Source organism: Malaclemys terrapin, chromosome 8 (genome assembly GCF_027887155.1).
Source record: "Malaclemys terrapin pileata isolate rMalTer1 chromosome 8, rMalTer1.hap1, whole genome shotgun sequence".
NCBI classification, from domain to species: domain Eukaryota; kingdom Metazoa; phylum Chordata; order Testudines; family Emydidae; genus Malaclemys; species Malaclemys terrapin.
Window position 1 is genome coordinate 97512248 of NC_071512.1, and position 17163 is coordinate 97529410.

At 42.6% G+C, this 17163-nt stretch overlaps 1 protein-coding gene across 1 annotated transcript in view; it reads left to right on the plus strand.

The window, feature by feature from the left end:
* USP24 (ubiquitin specific peptidase 24) overlaps positions 1-17163 on the plus strand; it is a 106863-nt gene that overhangs the window by 61936 nt on the left and 27764 nt on the right. The window contains exons 37-47 of the mRNA XM_054036574.1: positions 3202-3362; positions 4208-4269; positions 5083-5274; positions 6736-6853; positions 7562-7706; positions 8200-8319; positions 8816-8941; positions 9171-9269; positions 15069-15151; positions 16068-16209; positions 16915-17034. Of these exons, the coding sequence (XP_053892549.1) occupies positions 3202-3362; positions 4208-4269; positions 5083-5274; positions 6736-6853; positions 7562-7706; positions 8200-8319; positions 8816-8941; positions 9171-9269; positions 15069-15151; positions 16068-16209; positions 16915-17034 (1368 nt within the window). The remainder of the gene's footprint in view (positions 1-3201; positions 3363-4207; positions 4270-5082; positions 5275-6735; positions 6854-7561; positions 7707-8199; positions 8320-8815; positions 8942-9170; positions 9270-15068; positions 15152-16067; positions 16210-16914; positions 17035-17163) is intronic.

Genomic DNA, 17163 nt, shown 5'->3' on the forward strand with positions numbered 1-17163 from the left:
GGCTCAGATAAAAATATTCATTTCAGCACTTTTGGTATCTGAGTAATATGTTCTGTATATTACTCAATCAGACATCACTGATTGCAGTATTAATCCCTGTCTCAGTTAAAAATTAAACTTTTTTTTTATAGTATTATGTCATACTGTGAGTATAATCTTGATTTGTTTGCTTCATCTATGACTAGTTGTCACAGGGCAGTGTTCCCTTACCCTGGATTCTTCTCTGCAAACAATCTTCACAGGGGATTTGTGGAAAGTTCAGCACCAAGTGCTTTATTTACTGTGTGAATAAAACTGAACAAGTTCCCCACAGCTCAAAGTTCTTACACTTTCCCTAGGCACAGGGTGAGATGGGGAGAGATCTCACCTCCCTGAGAACTTGGGCTTCTCTAGCTCTTCCTTCCCGCTACTCTTCTTGTCTCTCTTCTAGATGTCCTCAGCTGATGAGCTGAGCCACCTTGTTAATTGGCTAATTGTTCAGTAATTAACCAGTTATCTCCCTAATTTTCCCCATGTGGGGATGTTTACCAAGTGCTTGGGCTAAGTCTCCTGACACTGTGTCACACCAATGTTAGTTGAAAGTAAGGCTATGCTGACTAGTTTGAATAACCCAGTTTTGGGGAGGTCTGAAGGCTAACGCTATCACTCTCCCAGTCAGGACTGAGAATCTCACAAAGGGCTGTTCCTTTTATCTTTCCAGCCGAAGGACTAGATGACCTCCTGAGGTCCCTTCCAACCCTGGTATTCTGTGATTCAAAGAGGTTTGGAGAAGCATATGAATTCTTAAGTGCTCACCCAAACCTCTGAAACATACAGCTAAGTGCAAAAGCCTCCTAGCATTAGTTTTTCTGTGTGATTGAGAGCAAGCCCTCAAAAGTTTGGATATTCTGAGAGTCACTAATTTGGTGACATAGCACATGCTGTATATTTTAGGATTGGTAGTTTGTCTGTTTACACTTCTTGTTACTTTTTATTAATATGTTGCAAAATATATAGCATGTCCACCATGGGCAAGTGAACACTGCAGGAGCAACTATAAACATTTGGGGTTTCTTGGCGTTTAGATGCTTGACTTTGCAATCTTAATGTTGTATTGATACTAGGACTGTCGATTACTTGCAATTAACTCACGTGATTTAACTCAAAAAAAATAAATTGTGATTAAAAAAATTAATCGCAGTTTTGATCACACTGTTAAACAATAGAATACCAGTTGAAATTTATTAGATATTTTGGATGTTCTTCTACATTTTCAAATATTTGATTTTCAAGTTTTTGGTTACATAACTGCACTCAAAAACAAAACATTGTAAAACTTTAGAGCCTACAAGTCCACTCAGTCCTACTTCTTGTTCAGCCAGTGGCTAAGACAAACAAGTTTGCTTACATTTATGAGAGATAATGTTACCCACTTCTTATTTACAATGTCACCTGAAAATGAGAACAGGCATTTGCATGACACTTTTGTAGCCAGCATTGCTAGGTATTTATGTGCCAGGGATACTAAACATTCATGTGTCCCATCACACTTTGGCCACCATTCCAGAGGACATACTTCCATGCCGATGACGCTCGTTAAAAAATGCATTAATTAAATTTGTGACTGAACTCCTTGGGGGAGAATTGTATGTCTCCTGCTCTGTTTTACCTGCATTCTGCCATATATTTCATGTTATGGCAGTCTCGGATGATGACCCAGCACATGTTCATTTTAAGAACACGTTCACTGCAGATTTGACAAAACGCAAAGAAGGTACCAATGTGAGATTTCTAAAAGTAGCTACAGCACTCAACCCAAGGTTTAAGGATCTGAAGTGCCTTCCAAAATCTGAGAGGACCAAGGAGTGGAGCATGTTTTCAGAAGTCTTAAAACAGCAACAGTCAGATGCGGAAACTCCAGAACCCGAACCCGAACCACCAAAAAAGAAAATCAATCTTCTGCTAGTGGCATCTGACTCAGATGATGAAAATGAATGTGTGTCAGTCCACACTGCTTTGGATCATTATCGAGCAGAACCCGTCATCAGCATGGAAGCATGTCCTCTGGAATGGTGGGTGAAGCATGAAGGGACATATGAATCTTTACCGCATCTGGGACATAAATACCTTGCGATGCCAGCTAAAACAGTGCTATGCAAATGCCTGTTCTCACTTTCAGGTAACATTGTAAAAAAAGAACCGGGCAGCATTATTTCCTGCAAATATAAACAAACTTGTTTGTCTGAGCGATTGGCTGAACAAGAAGTAGGACTGAGTGGACTTGTGGGCTTTAAAGTTTTACATTGTTTTATTTATGAATGCAGTTATTTTTGTACATAATTCTACATTTGTAAGTTCAACTTTTGTGATAAAGAGATTGCACAGCAGTACTTGTATGAGGTGAATTGAAAAATACTATTTTGGTTTTTTTTTTTTCAGTTCAGATATTTGTAATAAATAGAAAGTGAGCAATGTACACTTTACATTCTGTGTTGTAAATTGAAATCCATATATTTGAAAATGTAGAAGACATCCAAAAATATTTAAATAAATGGTATTCTATTATTCTTTAACAGAACAATTAAACTCTATGGGGAGTTTAGTAGGTCAAGTTACTCCAGTTGGAATTTGACCAGCGTCCTTATCTATGAATAGTGCCACAGGGCTTAAAGACAACAAGTGTTTAGGATCTTGCTTTAACATCTTAGCCAAAAGAAAGCATCTCGTCTATCTTCACATGCTGTGTTAGATCATTGGCTCAGTTCTGACTGGGGGGCGGGGGGAGAATGCCATCTATCAAATTGCCAACATTGCTTCTACAGCACTCGCTGGCTCTTTAGACATCTCTCATTCTATTATTGATTCATATCCAGTGCTGCTTAACTTGCGATGTGAAAGAATTACATATGGGATGGTATGCTTTGTAATGACTCCCTGAAAGGATCATCTGCAAGGGTTGAAACAAACTTATGGATCTAAAAGCACAAGTCTCTGCTGCTTAAGCTGACGGACCAGGGCCATTAGCTCAGAAGCAGTAGCAAATTTATAGACAACTTGACATGGTGTTGCCACCACAGGGGGACAAAAAGCCACACTCTGTGGGTCCCACAGTCTATTATGGCTTTCCGATTCTAACTTGTATTTCTGGTATAGATTTCTAATCAAAGTAAGTGTACCTTGGGGAACATGAAATATAGAGTACTTACAATGCTTTTGTTTCAGATTCGTCGCGTTGCCTGTGACCAATTATATACCCTTAGTCAGACAGACACATCAACTCACCCAGATGTACAAAAACCAAACCAGTTTCTCTTAAGTGTCATTCTCACTGCCCAGCTGCCTCTTTGGTCACCAACCAGCATCATGAGAGGAATCAACCAGAGGCAAGTTACATGCATGGTTGTTCAGAGAGGAAAATTCACAAGTTTTAGAAAAAGGCTTTTTGCCTTAAGGATTTTCAAAATCTTTGAAGTTTTGAAGAAGGTGTAACTTTAGCAGTCAACTAATACTGCACCAGTCACTTTTTTTTAAGTTTCCAGTCTACAGTAGACCGTGAACATTAGAGTCCAATTCATTTGTATCTTTGGGTGTAACCTTCAGACCCTGGATGCTGCCCCAGGTGCATGGAGGTGCCACTATGTGCTTCCAGCCATCCAAGGTTCAATGGCAAGAAATGTTATTCAGGAGAGTCCAGACTGAATGCTAAACAAAGATGTTTGGTTCTTTGAATGTTAAGTCTGGACCCATCCGTTGTGACACTGACCTCACACATTCCATCCCTGCCCATTGCATTTTAATTAGACTGAAGATATCCATTCCATTGATTTTTTTTTTCTGAAGAATGCTTTTTAGTTGGGAAATTGAATTCAACATTAATTTTGAAATACAAATTCTATGTCCACCATGGTAGAAAAAGAATAACTTAAGAACCTGAAGCATCTTATCCTCTTTCTATCAACTGTACGTGATCATCTAATATGTAGTTTTGTGAGGTGGGGGAGGTGTGTGTGGGGGGGAATTGAATTGTCAGTCCAAAATTCAAAAAGTGGCTGCTATGAAGAAATCGGCTTAGAAGTTACAGTGGTGTGCATGTGGAGGTATAAAATATGTAGATCTATAACAGTGGTATGATTGGGTGGATGAATTGTACATGTTTAAGCAAATGCTCTAAGGTTTAGACTTATTTAAAAGCCCTCTTCCCATTTGTAATTACTCATCTTTGTTTTAGGCTCTTATCCCAGTGTACAGAGTATTTTGACCTGAGATGCCAGTTACTGGATGATCTCACTTGTAAGTATGTGTTCCAGGTTGGAATGAGAACTCTAATATGACATTTATATAACAACCAGAAGTGTTCTAGGCACTTAGACATGTAAGACAAGTCCATGCCCTTGAGAGCTTACAGTCTAAGTAGACAAGACACTGAGAAGTCAGGGAATGGGGGCAACGCAAGCTTTTATATTTGTGCTTTTTAGAAAATGGTTCACCCTTCTCAACTCATATTGCCTCTACCCTGGCTTAATACTCTATTTTTGTTTGTAGATTTTAATGTTTGTTTTTCAATTTAAGATTCTCTCCCTTTCTGCAGAATTACTTCTTGCCTATTGCCCCTAATATCCCTCCCCCATCTTGTCATGTAGTGACACTTGGCTTTTGACTTGGCTGCCTCCCTGTGTGGCCTGGTTTTCAGAGGTACTGAGCACCTGTGGAACTTCAGTTTAGGTGCCTAACTATGAATTTACATGTTTAACTTTAGGCATGCACATTTAAAAATGCTCACCTTAAAGACTTAGACTTCTTATTTCACCTTTTTTTACATGTGGTTATGTAATACCTGTAGTTGTACAGATATGTACATTTCCCCTCCCTTTCATGCGCTACATTTCTTTTGACCAATTTACAATGAACATCAGTAAGTTGATGGTGAGCTGCGGTTTCATGAGCTTTTTAATTAGCTGCATAACTAAATGCTTGCTGTTGACATGAAATGTAATGTGCCATATCCGTTGTTGTTGATCAAAGCTGTGAAATTTTTGGAAAGAGATTGTCTGTCAGTGTTTAAATTCATGTCTGTAATGTTAATTTTCTCTGTTTATTCCGTAGCTTCTGAAATGGAGCAGTTAAAGGTCAGCCCAGCTGCCATGTTAGAAGATGAGATCACTTGGCTGGATAACTTTGAACCCAACCGCACAGCTGAGTGTGAGACCAGTGAAGCTGACAACATTTTATTAGCAGGACACTTGAGGCTCATTAAGACTCTTCTTTCACTGTGTGGGGCTGAAAAGGAAATGCTCGGTAAGTATCCTTTTGTGTGCCAAAGTACATAAACCAATTTGAGTTTGATCTCTTTATCACTTGAAGATGTCTGGTTTTGTTTAATAAAGAAGTAGATAGTGTCTTTGGCAAATCTATGCTTACAATGGCATGTAGAGTACAAGCTCTACACATGTAGCTACACACAGCAGTGAAAGGCAATCTCCACCCACACTTGTCCCTACAGTGTGTAGCTTCATGCCTCAGTGAAAGGCTCTGGCAGCGGGGAATAGTCAAAGCCTCTCTCCACTGCTGGAGCCTTTCCCTGTGGTGGGGAAAGGCTCTGCAGCAGGACGCTATGCCGCAAAAAAGAGCGGTGTGGATGTTTTAGTCACTGCTTTGGCATGTAGAGAGCACGTGTATGTATACCCTTGGGGTTCGAATGTTTAGGGCACTCTACTCACCAAAGCTATGCTTTCCCTTCTACACTGCTGTTTATATCCATGCTAGCTGGGCATACAGTGTTTGTATTTTACACACCACCGTAAGTGCAGACATAGCTTTATGAAGCTATTTTGTACCGGGAGAAGTAACTTACCTGGGTTAGTAGCCATGTTCTTCATTGCAGGTTGTTTGGATTTGGTTTGGGTTTTGTAGTGAATTATTTAAAGACATTTTTCTCTGCCATGGTCTGTGTGGAGGGAATTTACAGGGGAATAACAATATTGTGGCTGCATATAGTTTTTGTTGCTGCTTCATCTGGAATACTGTGTCCAGTTTTGGGCCCCACACTACAAGAAGGATGTGGAAAAATTGGAAAGAGTCCAACGGAAGGCAACAAAAATGATTAGGGGTCTGGAGCACATGACTTATGAGGAGAGGCTGAGGGAACTGGGATTGTTTAGTCTCCAGAAGAGAAGAATGAGGGGGGGATTTGATAGCTGCTTTCAACTACCCTGAAGGGGGGGCTCCAAAGAGGTTGGAGCTCGGCTGTTCTCAGTAGTGGCAGATGACAGAACAAGGAGCAATGGTCTCAAGTTGCAGTGAGGGAGGTCCAGGTTGGATATTAGGAAACACTATTTCACTAGGAGGGTGGTGAAGCACTGGAATGCGTTACCTAGGGAGGTGGTGGAGTCTCCTTCCTTGGAGGTTTTTAAGGCCCGGCTTGACAAAGCCCTGGCTGGGATGATTTAGTTGGGAATTGGTCCTGCTTTGAGCAGGGGGTTGGACTAGATGACCTCCTGAGGTCCCTTCCAACCCTGATGTTCTATGATTCACCACCGCTACAACATCTAGGAATTCTGAGCATATTTTCCTTTGATAGTTACTAGTGTCTGATTTGAAAAATCAGTAATGAAGAAAATAGGATAGTTCCTGCTGCTGCTGAATGGTTAGCATGGTGACATTCTAAACAGGAGGCTTTCTTGATATGGACAAGATTTGACTGTCTTTGTAGCAATACGGCAGATATTTAACATTAAATGTGGATTTGCTTTCTTACAGGTTCATCTTTGATTAAACCATTATTAGATGATTTCCTCTTCCGAGCATCTAGGATTATCCTGAATAGCAATTCTCCAGCTGGCAGTGCTGCCATCAGTCAGCAGGACTTTCACCCAAAGTAAAGAAAATAATTTGCATTTTTGTTCACACTGTACGAGTTCTTTCCTAGCTAGATTGCAGGCTGGAACTGTAAGCTATGGGGGTTAGTACAATGGGTCAACTTTCCAGCTATATCGGAGTACTTTAATAATCAGCTACTTGTGCATTTGATAAAGGACTGTACCAAAACTTGCCAATTCCGGTGTGCATTTAAATTCCCACTAATCTCTAAATCCCAAAGGATTTGCCTGTCAAACTTCACATGCAGCAGAGAGCTGTACCCAGTGGGCATGGTATCTTGGCCTAGAGGTGGTGGGGAATCCTCTAGCCTGAAGAATATTCATCACTATGGGAAGATGTCCCTGTGGGTGCTCCACTTCAGGTGTCGGTGCGCCCCGGCGCCATTGATCGGAGATCTTCGGTAGCAGTGCCCAGATGGGACGCGCATGCACCGTTGGTGTCTCGCGGTGTCTTTTTTTTGACCTTCAGCACAAATGTATCTCTTCCCACAAAATGAGTAGCATTCACTGGTACAGGTCCAGGGAATAAAATTCTCACAGCAAGTTGTGAATCAGACTATTGAGGGGTCTCTAAACATCTTTTGATTTTGTTTTCCTTTGGCAATTATAAGTGGGTTACACAATCTGACTAACAAGATTTGCCAGAATTTAAAATTATGGAGTCTAACTACCTACTAAATAGATCCCGCTTATGGTTTTCTTTTTAGGTGCAGTACAGTGGATAGCCGATTAGCAGCTTATGAAGTGCTAGTGATGTTGGCTGATAGCTCACCTTCCAATCTTCAGCTTATTACAAAAGAGCTACTTTCTATGCACCATCAGCCTGACCCTGCACTTACCAAGGAGTTTGATGTAAGTAAGATGCCTTGATGCAATTTAAATTATTCCGGGTGATTTGAAATACTGTTTTTAGCCACTTACCTGTTCCAACCACAAATGTTCCAGGGCCTTCATTTTAAAGTGATGATAATCAGATCTGAATTAATGCATACCTATTGATCTTTCCAAGAGCAAGCACACGTTTGAGTCTATTAGGCAATTGTCATCTTGATAAATAAAATTATTGCCTAAAAATCGCTGACTGGTTTGATTTAAAAGATACACGACTTTGTAGACTGTTCTTAGTATCTTATATTCAATCTTGGCTGTACAGCCAAATACAACAGTTTGTGTGCATAGCTCTCACAAATTTGGCCCAGATCTCAGTGAAATGTATAAAAACGTTGTTTGACAGCTAGCATACCTTTTTATAACTGCCTATATTATAATAATAATAATGTGAAGCTATTGGAGTCCATACTTTCTATAATCGACTGATACAGAGAAATGTCAATTTTCCCATAAGTATCTTCCACCTGTGGATAGTCGATCCACTTCAGGATTTGTGGGGCTGAAGAATGGTGGTGCTACTTGTTACATGAACGCAGTCTTCCAGCAGCTATACATGCAGCCAGGTCTCCCTGAGGTAAACTTAACTTCTAATTTCTGACACATGCTTTCTACCAACCCATACTTCGATTTTACTACAAATCAGCGCTGAGTAAAGAAAAGGGTTTTTAGTCAAATATTTGTCAAACACTGCAAAATTAGTCAAATTATTTTACAAATATTTAATTAGTTCTACCGTAAACTCATTCAAGTCCCAAAATACATTCCTATTGCGTATAAAAACTTGGAGTGTTGAAATATGCTGAATGGCTCAGGACATGGAAATTCTTAAGAGAAATGATAGGTTATAATATCAAAATTAGTTTTTAAAAAGGAATTTTTTAAATGAATCTATTGTTTAACGCTGCAAGTTTTATCTAAAATGCAAGTTTTTATTCACAAACTCAGTTTTGTCTTCTAGGAACACTTGTGCCTTGTTTAAACACGCAGTAGTAACAGAATTATTAATTTAAATTCTTATGTGATATTTTTGCAAATAAGTCATGTTACAGATGGTTATTTTCCCCCCCAAGGCATTGCTTTCAATCGACGATGATATGGACAATCCAGATGACAGTGTATTCTATCAAATTCAGTCTCTCTTTGGCCATTTGATGGAAAGCAAATTGCAGTATTATGTACCTGAGAACTTTTGGAAGGTATTTCCATTTTGTTCAGCCTATATAATTTTCCTAGTTAGTTAATATGTGGGACTTGGATTCAGACATGGTGAAACATGTCAATACTTATGATTCTTACTAGTAATTAAACATCTGTCTGGTCTTAAACTAATAAATATCCTTTTTAAGGTAGGTAGAAGCCATGAACATGTACATTTTACTTTTACAGTGGTGGCTATAAAACTGGTTATCTTTTTGGTCTTTATAGATCTTCAAGATGTGGAATAAGGAACTTTATGTTCGAGAGCAACAAGATGCTTATGAATTCTTTACTAGCCTTATAGATCAGATGGATGAATACCTCAAGGTAGAAGTGTGTGGGGGTTTCTGTTGTGTTTTTTGGTGGGGGGGGGGTTGTCCCTGCACCTTTGGAAAGTAAGTTAAGAACTGCTGTGTCATTCTTAACAATTTTAGTCAAGTGCAACAAAATCTTACTGATATTTGATAACAAAATACAGAGGTTTAAAATGAACTGTAGTTTTGCTCTGCCAACCTTCCACCCTGCACACCTATTGCACCTTGCATTTTGGATGGGCTTTTGGGAAACGTGGTTTTGATAGACTCTGAGAAGTTCATAACTTGTAGCTTTAGCATCTTAAATCTGCTAAACCAGTTTCTTTGTGTAATTTGCCTGTGGTGTCCAGAATTCTGGCCAAAATTGCTTTGGTTACATATGTTTGAAAAGTAAATATAATTCCTGCCACCCTAGGTCCTTCACATGACACCTTTGATCACACCACTTAAATCCCTGGTAATGAAACTTTAAGTCAAGGCCCCACATGATTCATAGCCCAAAATATGGCATTTATTCTAAATCCATCATATAACAATTATGTTGATAAATATTGTATTTTGGAGGGGAAGTTGTTCCCAAGCTACTCTCCAAATTGTGATCAATTGTAGGGAAAGAGACATAAAAAAATGTTGTTCCTGGTGACTGCATGTGAGCTTTTAGAAGGCAGAAAATTAATCTGGTGTATTGATGTAACACAGATGAATTTTTATTTAAAATATACAGATGGCTCAGTGAGGCCAGTTAAATCATGCCTGTCTTTTGGATTCAGTGATATGAGGAAGATGTGCATTGTTTGAGACTAGGATTAAATCTTTGTTTCCATTGATTCTGGTTAATGATAAAGTTGGGGGCTAGTGTGTGTTTGGGTGACATTAACTGTTGGTTTACTGGCATTCTAATGTTGAGGGCCGATAAGGCCAATATTCTCAGTATGTGTTCCCCTAAAGTTATTGACAGATATTTATGTCTTTAACTTTTATTAAGATGGGAGTGTTTTGGCTTGTGAATTTTCTTTTGGCTAAGAATTCCTCAGTGAGATCCATTCCCATGGCGCTTGCAAGTTTCCCAGAAATGAACCACATCTCCCCATGCACCTTGCTTCACCCTCCCACACCCATAAAAGGCCCCTTCTCTTTCATGCTCCAAGTGTGGATTCATGCCTTCCACTCACCAAGTTATGGAAAGAGACCTACTTTGAGGGAAGGTTTGTAAAGCAGTCTTAAAGAGCAGTTTTTAGTCTACACAATGGCCCACCTTATCATTTTACAGTAGCCAAAAAGTACCAGGCCTTCATAAACCGACTCTCCCTGTCTGGATTTGGGGAACTCTCAGCTATATCTGTATTGGAGCCATAATATGTTCGGGAATTACTTTAATTCCATCCATAAACTCACCACCTCCCTCTGCCCCCACCCAAAAAATACCACAACTAATCGAAGACCTCATTCTTCATTCAGATAAACCACACCTGGAATTTCTAGGCCATTGCAGTTCTTCGAGTGATTGTTCATTTCCATTCCATTGTAGGGGTGTGTGCTCGCCCCATGCACTGTTTTTTTTTCTCCTCAGTGGTATATCTGTAGGGGACCAGCTCTGGTGCCCTCTGGAGTGGCCGGTATAAGGGGCACTGCTGGCCCCTTCCCTCCCTCAGTTCCTTCTTACCACCAGTGTCGGTGCTGGAGCGCTCCCCTTGTTCTAGCAAGTAATTTCTCTTTCAGTGGTTCTTTGAAGTTTTATTATGTAAATAGTTGTATAGTTTTCAGTTCCTAAGTATTCTCACACTTCTTATCAAACTGTCTGTACTGAGGTAGCTTGATTATCACTTCAAAAAAATTTTTTCTCTTACTTAATTGGCCTCTCAGAGTTGGTAAGACAACTCCCACCTGTTCATGCTCTCTGTATGGTGTGTGTGTGTATATATATATCTCCTCAATATATGTTCCACTCTATATGCATCCGAAGAAGTGGGCAGTAGCCCACGAAAGCTTATGCTCTAATAAATTGGTTAGTCTCTAAGGTGCCACAAGTACTCCTGTTCTTTTAGTGTACTTAGTTATTCATAGTCCTCTGAGGGACTTAATCCAGGGATGGGGCATGCCCACCCCCAGGCTTCAAGCCTGCAAGAAGCCCATGCCAATCAGCAATCTGCATCTTAGTTGTTTGAAGTGTCTGGGTGAGTCCCACACTTGTGAAAAGTGCTGTATCTGCAGAGGATTCAAGCCCTGGACCAGAAAGGAGAGAGACATCAGGCTCCATGCACTCCTCATGGAGTCTGCTCTTGTACCGGCCTCAGAGCCGGCACATTTGGACTCAGTGCCGAGTACTTCGGCATCGACAAGAAGTGTAGCCCCAGCACCGGCTGTCTCCCAGTGATGGTCCTTGCACCGGTACCAGCCAAAAGGCACAAGAAGCACCCTAGGAGGGGGCATTCCCCAGGGTCCCGTAAGGATAAGGGAGATGACCACCCTGGCCCGAGTCGGGCTATCTTGTCGCCACCAGAGTGCAGCCACACGGCAGCCTCGCCTATTGGGCCTAGTCCGCCCCGCAATCTGCCTCCTACCCCAGGGAGTGATAGAGGTACGTGGTACCTCACAGTGCCCTCTGCCCCAGAAGCCTTTCAAGCAGCAAAAGATATCTTTCTCCTCCTGGTGCTGCCTACTCCTCAGGAAGAGAGGCCTAAGGATCCCTCCCACCCCACCTGTTTCTAGGGGAAAGCCCTCAATGGCACCCCTGCAGAAGTCACCCCCATGACACAGTACCCCAGCCAGCTCACCAGAACCACCGCCGTGTCCTGAATCACAGATCCACAGCCACTACTCGGCAGGTTCCTGGCAATCGCTGAGCTCCAGGCACTGAGCTCCAGGATCCACACATCAGTCACCGGGACCCCTGGTACCAGGCCACAGAGGCACGCTGCCAGTCCCCAGAACTCTGGCAGCAGTCACCCAAAAGGCACCGATCCTTGGTTCACAGACGCCACTCGCCAGAGCATCGTGGACGATCCCTCGCACTCCCAATTCCGGTCACTGGAGCCTGCGCGCTGTTCCTGAAGCGGGTGGCATTGTTCTCCAGATTATTACCAGGCCTATGAGCAGTGTCGTCGGATACGCGGCATGGCTCAGCGCGGTCCCAATTGCCAGGCACAAGACCACCAGACGTAGTGGGGAAGCCTACTCTATGGTGACGCCGCTGTGCTCACCAGAGGAAGACCATTCCTCCTCGGGCTCTGAGAGCGAGGAGTAGATGGCACCCAGGGACCAACTGCCACCTGCACAGCAAGCAGGTTCTTCCCAGAGCCAACCTGCAAGCATGTGGCCACAGGGTCAGTGGCCTGGGCCCTGGTAAATCTATAACCCATTGGCAGTGCCCCAGGCGGGCGGACCTCAGGCCCAGCGCTCCATCTCAGGGGCGTCAGAAAGACCTTTGGCCTTGGTGTCTGAACTGCCCCCAGGCTCAGACGTCTCATCGGTCCAAGGGGCCCAAGAGACCCTTCCTCCCGTGGCTGTGGTTCCCCAGGCAGGGGACGTGGAACCCCGCCCATCATCCTGAGCTGGCCGCCTCATCATCACCACCTGATGAGGCAGTAGGAGGCCTGTGTGCCTCAGGATGATGTCAGAGCCCACCAGGAGCTGTTTAAACAGGTGGCAGTCAACCTGGGATTGGAGGTGGAGAAGATGTCCGAATCCACGGACTCCCTGTTTGATGTCTTGGTGGCAGCAGCCCCGGCAAAGATGGCTCTACCCGTGCATGATGGGATAGTCAAAATCGTAAAAGCCCTGTGGCAGACCCTGTCATCCCTGCCCCCCATTTCTAAGAGGGCAGAGCGCAAATACTCCGTTCCTGCAAAGGGGTTTGAGTACTTATATACACATCCCTGCCCCAGATCACTAGTGGTTGCGACTTCCAACAAGCACGACAGGCAGGGGCAGCCCAGCTCGACCCCAAAAAATAAAGATGCGAAGCGACTTGATCACTACAGCAGGAAAATTTATTCTACAGCCAACCTACAGCTTTGCATCGCAAACCAGTAGGCTCTGCTCGGCAGGTATCACTTCAGCGTATGGCAGTCCACGGCCAAGTTTGCTGACTTGCTCCCACAGGATGTAAGCAGGAGCTCGATGCCATACTATATGAGGGCAGGGCAATCGTGAGAGACTCTCTCCAGGCTGCCTCAGACACGGCAGACTCTGCGGCCAGGGCGATGGCCTCCCCGGTGGCTATGAAAAGGGTGTCATGGCTTCAGTCATCCGGTCTGTTGGTGAAGGTCCAACAGTCCATCCAGGGCCTCCCGTTTGACGGCTCGGCCCTTTTTGTTGGACAGACAGACAGCAGATTACACAGCCTAAAAGACTCGAGCCATTCTTTGCTCTCTGGGTCTGTACACCCCGTCCCATGCTAGAAAGAGATTTAAACCTCAGCAAGCGGAACTGTACCGCAGAAAGAGCCAGGGGATATAGGCGTCGCCAAGGCCAACACTTCCATGTCAACCAGGATGTCTTCCTTACAGTGTTCTGTCCAAAGCCTCATGCGACCGAGGAGAGGCGCCTGCACGCTGTAGATGTCAGACGTGCCCTGGCTTTCTACTTGGAGCGCACTAAGACCTTCGGTAGATCAACTCAGCTCTTTTTTTGTGATCGCTGAAAGGATGAAGGGCCTTTCGGTGTCCTCTCAGAGGATTTCAAACTGGATTACCACCTTTATCCGCACTTATTACAAGTTGGCACAGGCTGTGCCTCCACCCATAGTGAAAGCTAACTTGACTAGGGCTCAGGCATCTTTGGCTGTCTTCCTGGTGCATGTCCCTGGTTCAGGGCTGCGACATGGTCTTCGGTACACTCGTTCCCCATGCATTACACCATTACCCAGCAGGCCAGAGATGATGCTGGATTTGGCAGAGCTGTGTTGCAATTGACCCATCTATGAACTGCCTGCCCGCCTCCAGAGGTACTGTTTGGGAACCACCTACAATGGAATGGACTTGAGCAATCACTCGAAGAAGACAAAACGGCTACTAACCTTTCATAACTGGTGTTCTTCAAGATGTGTTGCTTATGTCCGTTCAATGACCCACCCTCCTTCCCCTCTGTCAGAGTTCCGGCAAGAAGGAATTGAGAGAGGCAGGGGACCGGCAGTGCGCCTCAGACCGGCACACACGCATGCCACTCCAGAGGACGACAGAGCTGGTCCCCTACAGATACCAGTGAGGAAAAAATTCCTGGCACTGGTGCATGTGGCGAGCACACACACCTACAATGGAATGAACGTGAGCAACCCATCTCAAAGAACAACAGTTAAAAAACTAATCTTTCATGTGAAATCAATCTTTTAGACTTCAAAACCTCACTTCCCAAATGCCTGTTCCTATTTGCCTTAAACTTTTGTGAAAAAACTCTAATGTGGCATCAAATTACACATGCTGCATTTTAGGAGGATTGATTTAGCACTGGCAAAGTAAGATGGGGAGGGGGAGTGATGAAATGGGGATTAAAATAGAAGACTATCTCTAATCTTAATTTAAACAGACTTGCTTTTCAAATTTTTGAAGAGATGCATCTTGGTGATATAGCTTGTATGAAACACTAAAAATCAAGTGGGGGGGTGTATATATGAAGTACTCTTTACACGGTGTGAGTAAGTTAACATTGTGATGAGTTAACTTCTGTAGTTTCTGCTTTTGTATTTGTGACCTTAACATTGCATTAGCACAGGGTATTTTATGTAATAGATAAAACAACGGACTAAATTCAGGATGCTGCTCTTTGTACATTACAAAAATATCCAACTGATACTTTAACTTTCTATCTTCAACAGAAAATAGGACGAGACCAAATATTTAAGAATACTTTTCAGGGTATCTACTCAGATCAGAAGATCTGTAAGGACTGTCCTCACAGGTAAGTAACTAGGTGGTGTGAGGCGTCCCTACATCATGGAGTTTACTTCTGCTTCTTAAAGTAACAGATGTGGGAGGAGGAATAAACTTTTTCAACTCTATTGTAATCTTAGTATTGCAAATCCCTTTAATATTCACTGACCGCTTGCCCTGTACAACATAATTTCCTATGCCTGTGTCCTACTGGCTCAGAATTCAGGACCACTTTTCCTTCCTGTTTAAAATTGCTCATATATTAATGTTACGTGAGCAAATTTGGAACCTTCTCACCTAGTTGTACAGTACCATGTGAGGTCTCCAGTTTTAAAAAATAGAGCAAAATGGTACTTTGTAAACAGCTGATGACTAAAACGCTTCCAGCACCTATTATAGGAAAAATCTAGCATTCCCAAGCTAAAATTCTAAGGCTTTCATAATTCCTTATATTGGTCATCACACTTTTTTTCTAATTAGTGGCTCCGAAATAGAAGCTGAAAATGAGAGCAGGAACCCTGTAACCAGTTGATGGCCACTTATAACAGATCAAATAGAAAATAATTCTAAATCATGGCTCTCTTGTAAAGTCAGGTAGGTGTAAGAAAATTAATCCTAATCAGCAGCTGAAATCTCAACAAAAGTGAAGAAAGCTCTGACCAGAAATTGTAACTACTTTGAGAGTTGATCCTCTTTATATGAGTTATACTTTCCAGAAGTGGCTGTTTATCTTTATGAAAACTGATAAGCAGATTATTACTTGTCTGTGATCACTTAGCAAGCCAGTAGCAGAGCTGGGAATAAAGCACATATTTCTTGATTTACAGCCTTTGCTCTAACAATTGAAGATTCTACCTAGGAGGACATGTCTAAGTTAGATATGTTTTGCTTCGTTCTCTAATATTTTAATGTCCCCACCCCCCCCACCCCCCTCTTGAATCTAGGTACGAACGCGAAGAAGCCTTCATGGCGCTCAATCTAGGAGTCACTTCATGTCAAAGTCTGGAAATTTCATTGGATCAGTTTGTTAGAGGAGAAGTTCTGGAGGGAAGTAACGCATACTACTGTGAGAAATGCAAAGAAAAGGTATTTTACTTTTGTGAGGAGAGATTAAAATACACACTATGACTTAGGCTCTGTGTGTACACTGTGCCGCTAAAATCTTGCCGTTGTAAGGTAAGCAGGGTAGCTGCTCTTTGTCACCAGGAGAGAACTCTCCTGCCGACAAAATAAAACCACCCCCAATGTTGGGTGGTAGCTTCGGTGGCGGGAGAGTGTCTCAAGCTGACTCAGCATTGTCCACACCGGTGCTTTTTGCCATTTCAACTTTTGTTGGGCAGGGTGTGTGTGTTTTTCACACCCCTGACCAACAAAAGTTTTAACGACATAAGTGAAGTGTAGCCTTAATATTTCCTTGTTTTCTACGTGGATGTAGGAAGAAAGATTTCATATGGCATATGAGGGAACAGTATCTTTCATTCATGATCACAAGATTAAATCCAAATCTATAGCCCTAACCAAACATCAAGTTCCATCCCCTATGACTTGAGTTTTGTATAACACTCAGATGAGCGACTGGATAGTATAAGATGTTTTTTCTAAAGGTGTAAATAACCCAGTCTCCGTGGGTTCTGTACACATCGCTCATTGCTTGTGTGTGTTTCTTACTTTCATCTGGCACTGTGTGTACAATTTTGGGACGTTATTCTTTAAAAATCATTTAGACTAGACAGGAATTGTACAATGTTTTATAATGAGTATCTAGACAGGTGACTTTCTTCTCTCTTTAAGAGAACTACAGTGAAGCGCACCTGCATTAAAGCTCTGCCCAGTGTTTTGGTGATCCACCTGATGAGATTTGGATTTGATTGGGAGAGTGGCCGCTCCATTAAATATGATGAACAAATAAGGGTAAGAGAACTGCTCTATATTCTCCCCCGCCCCTGGGGCTCCTCTTGAATTCCCATTTTTCCCTTCATCCCCTTCCTCAAAAAAAGCATTTTTTCAAAGACCATTATACAGTGATCTTCTCTGCAGTGA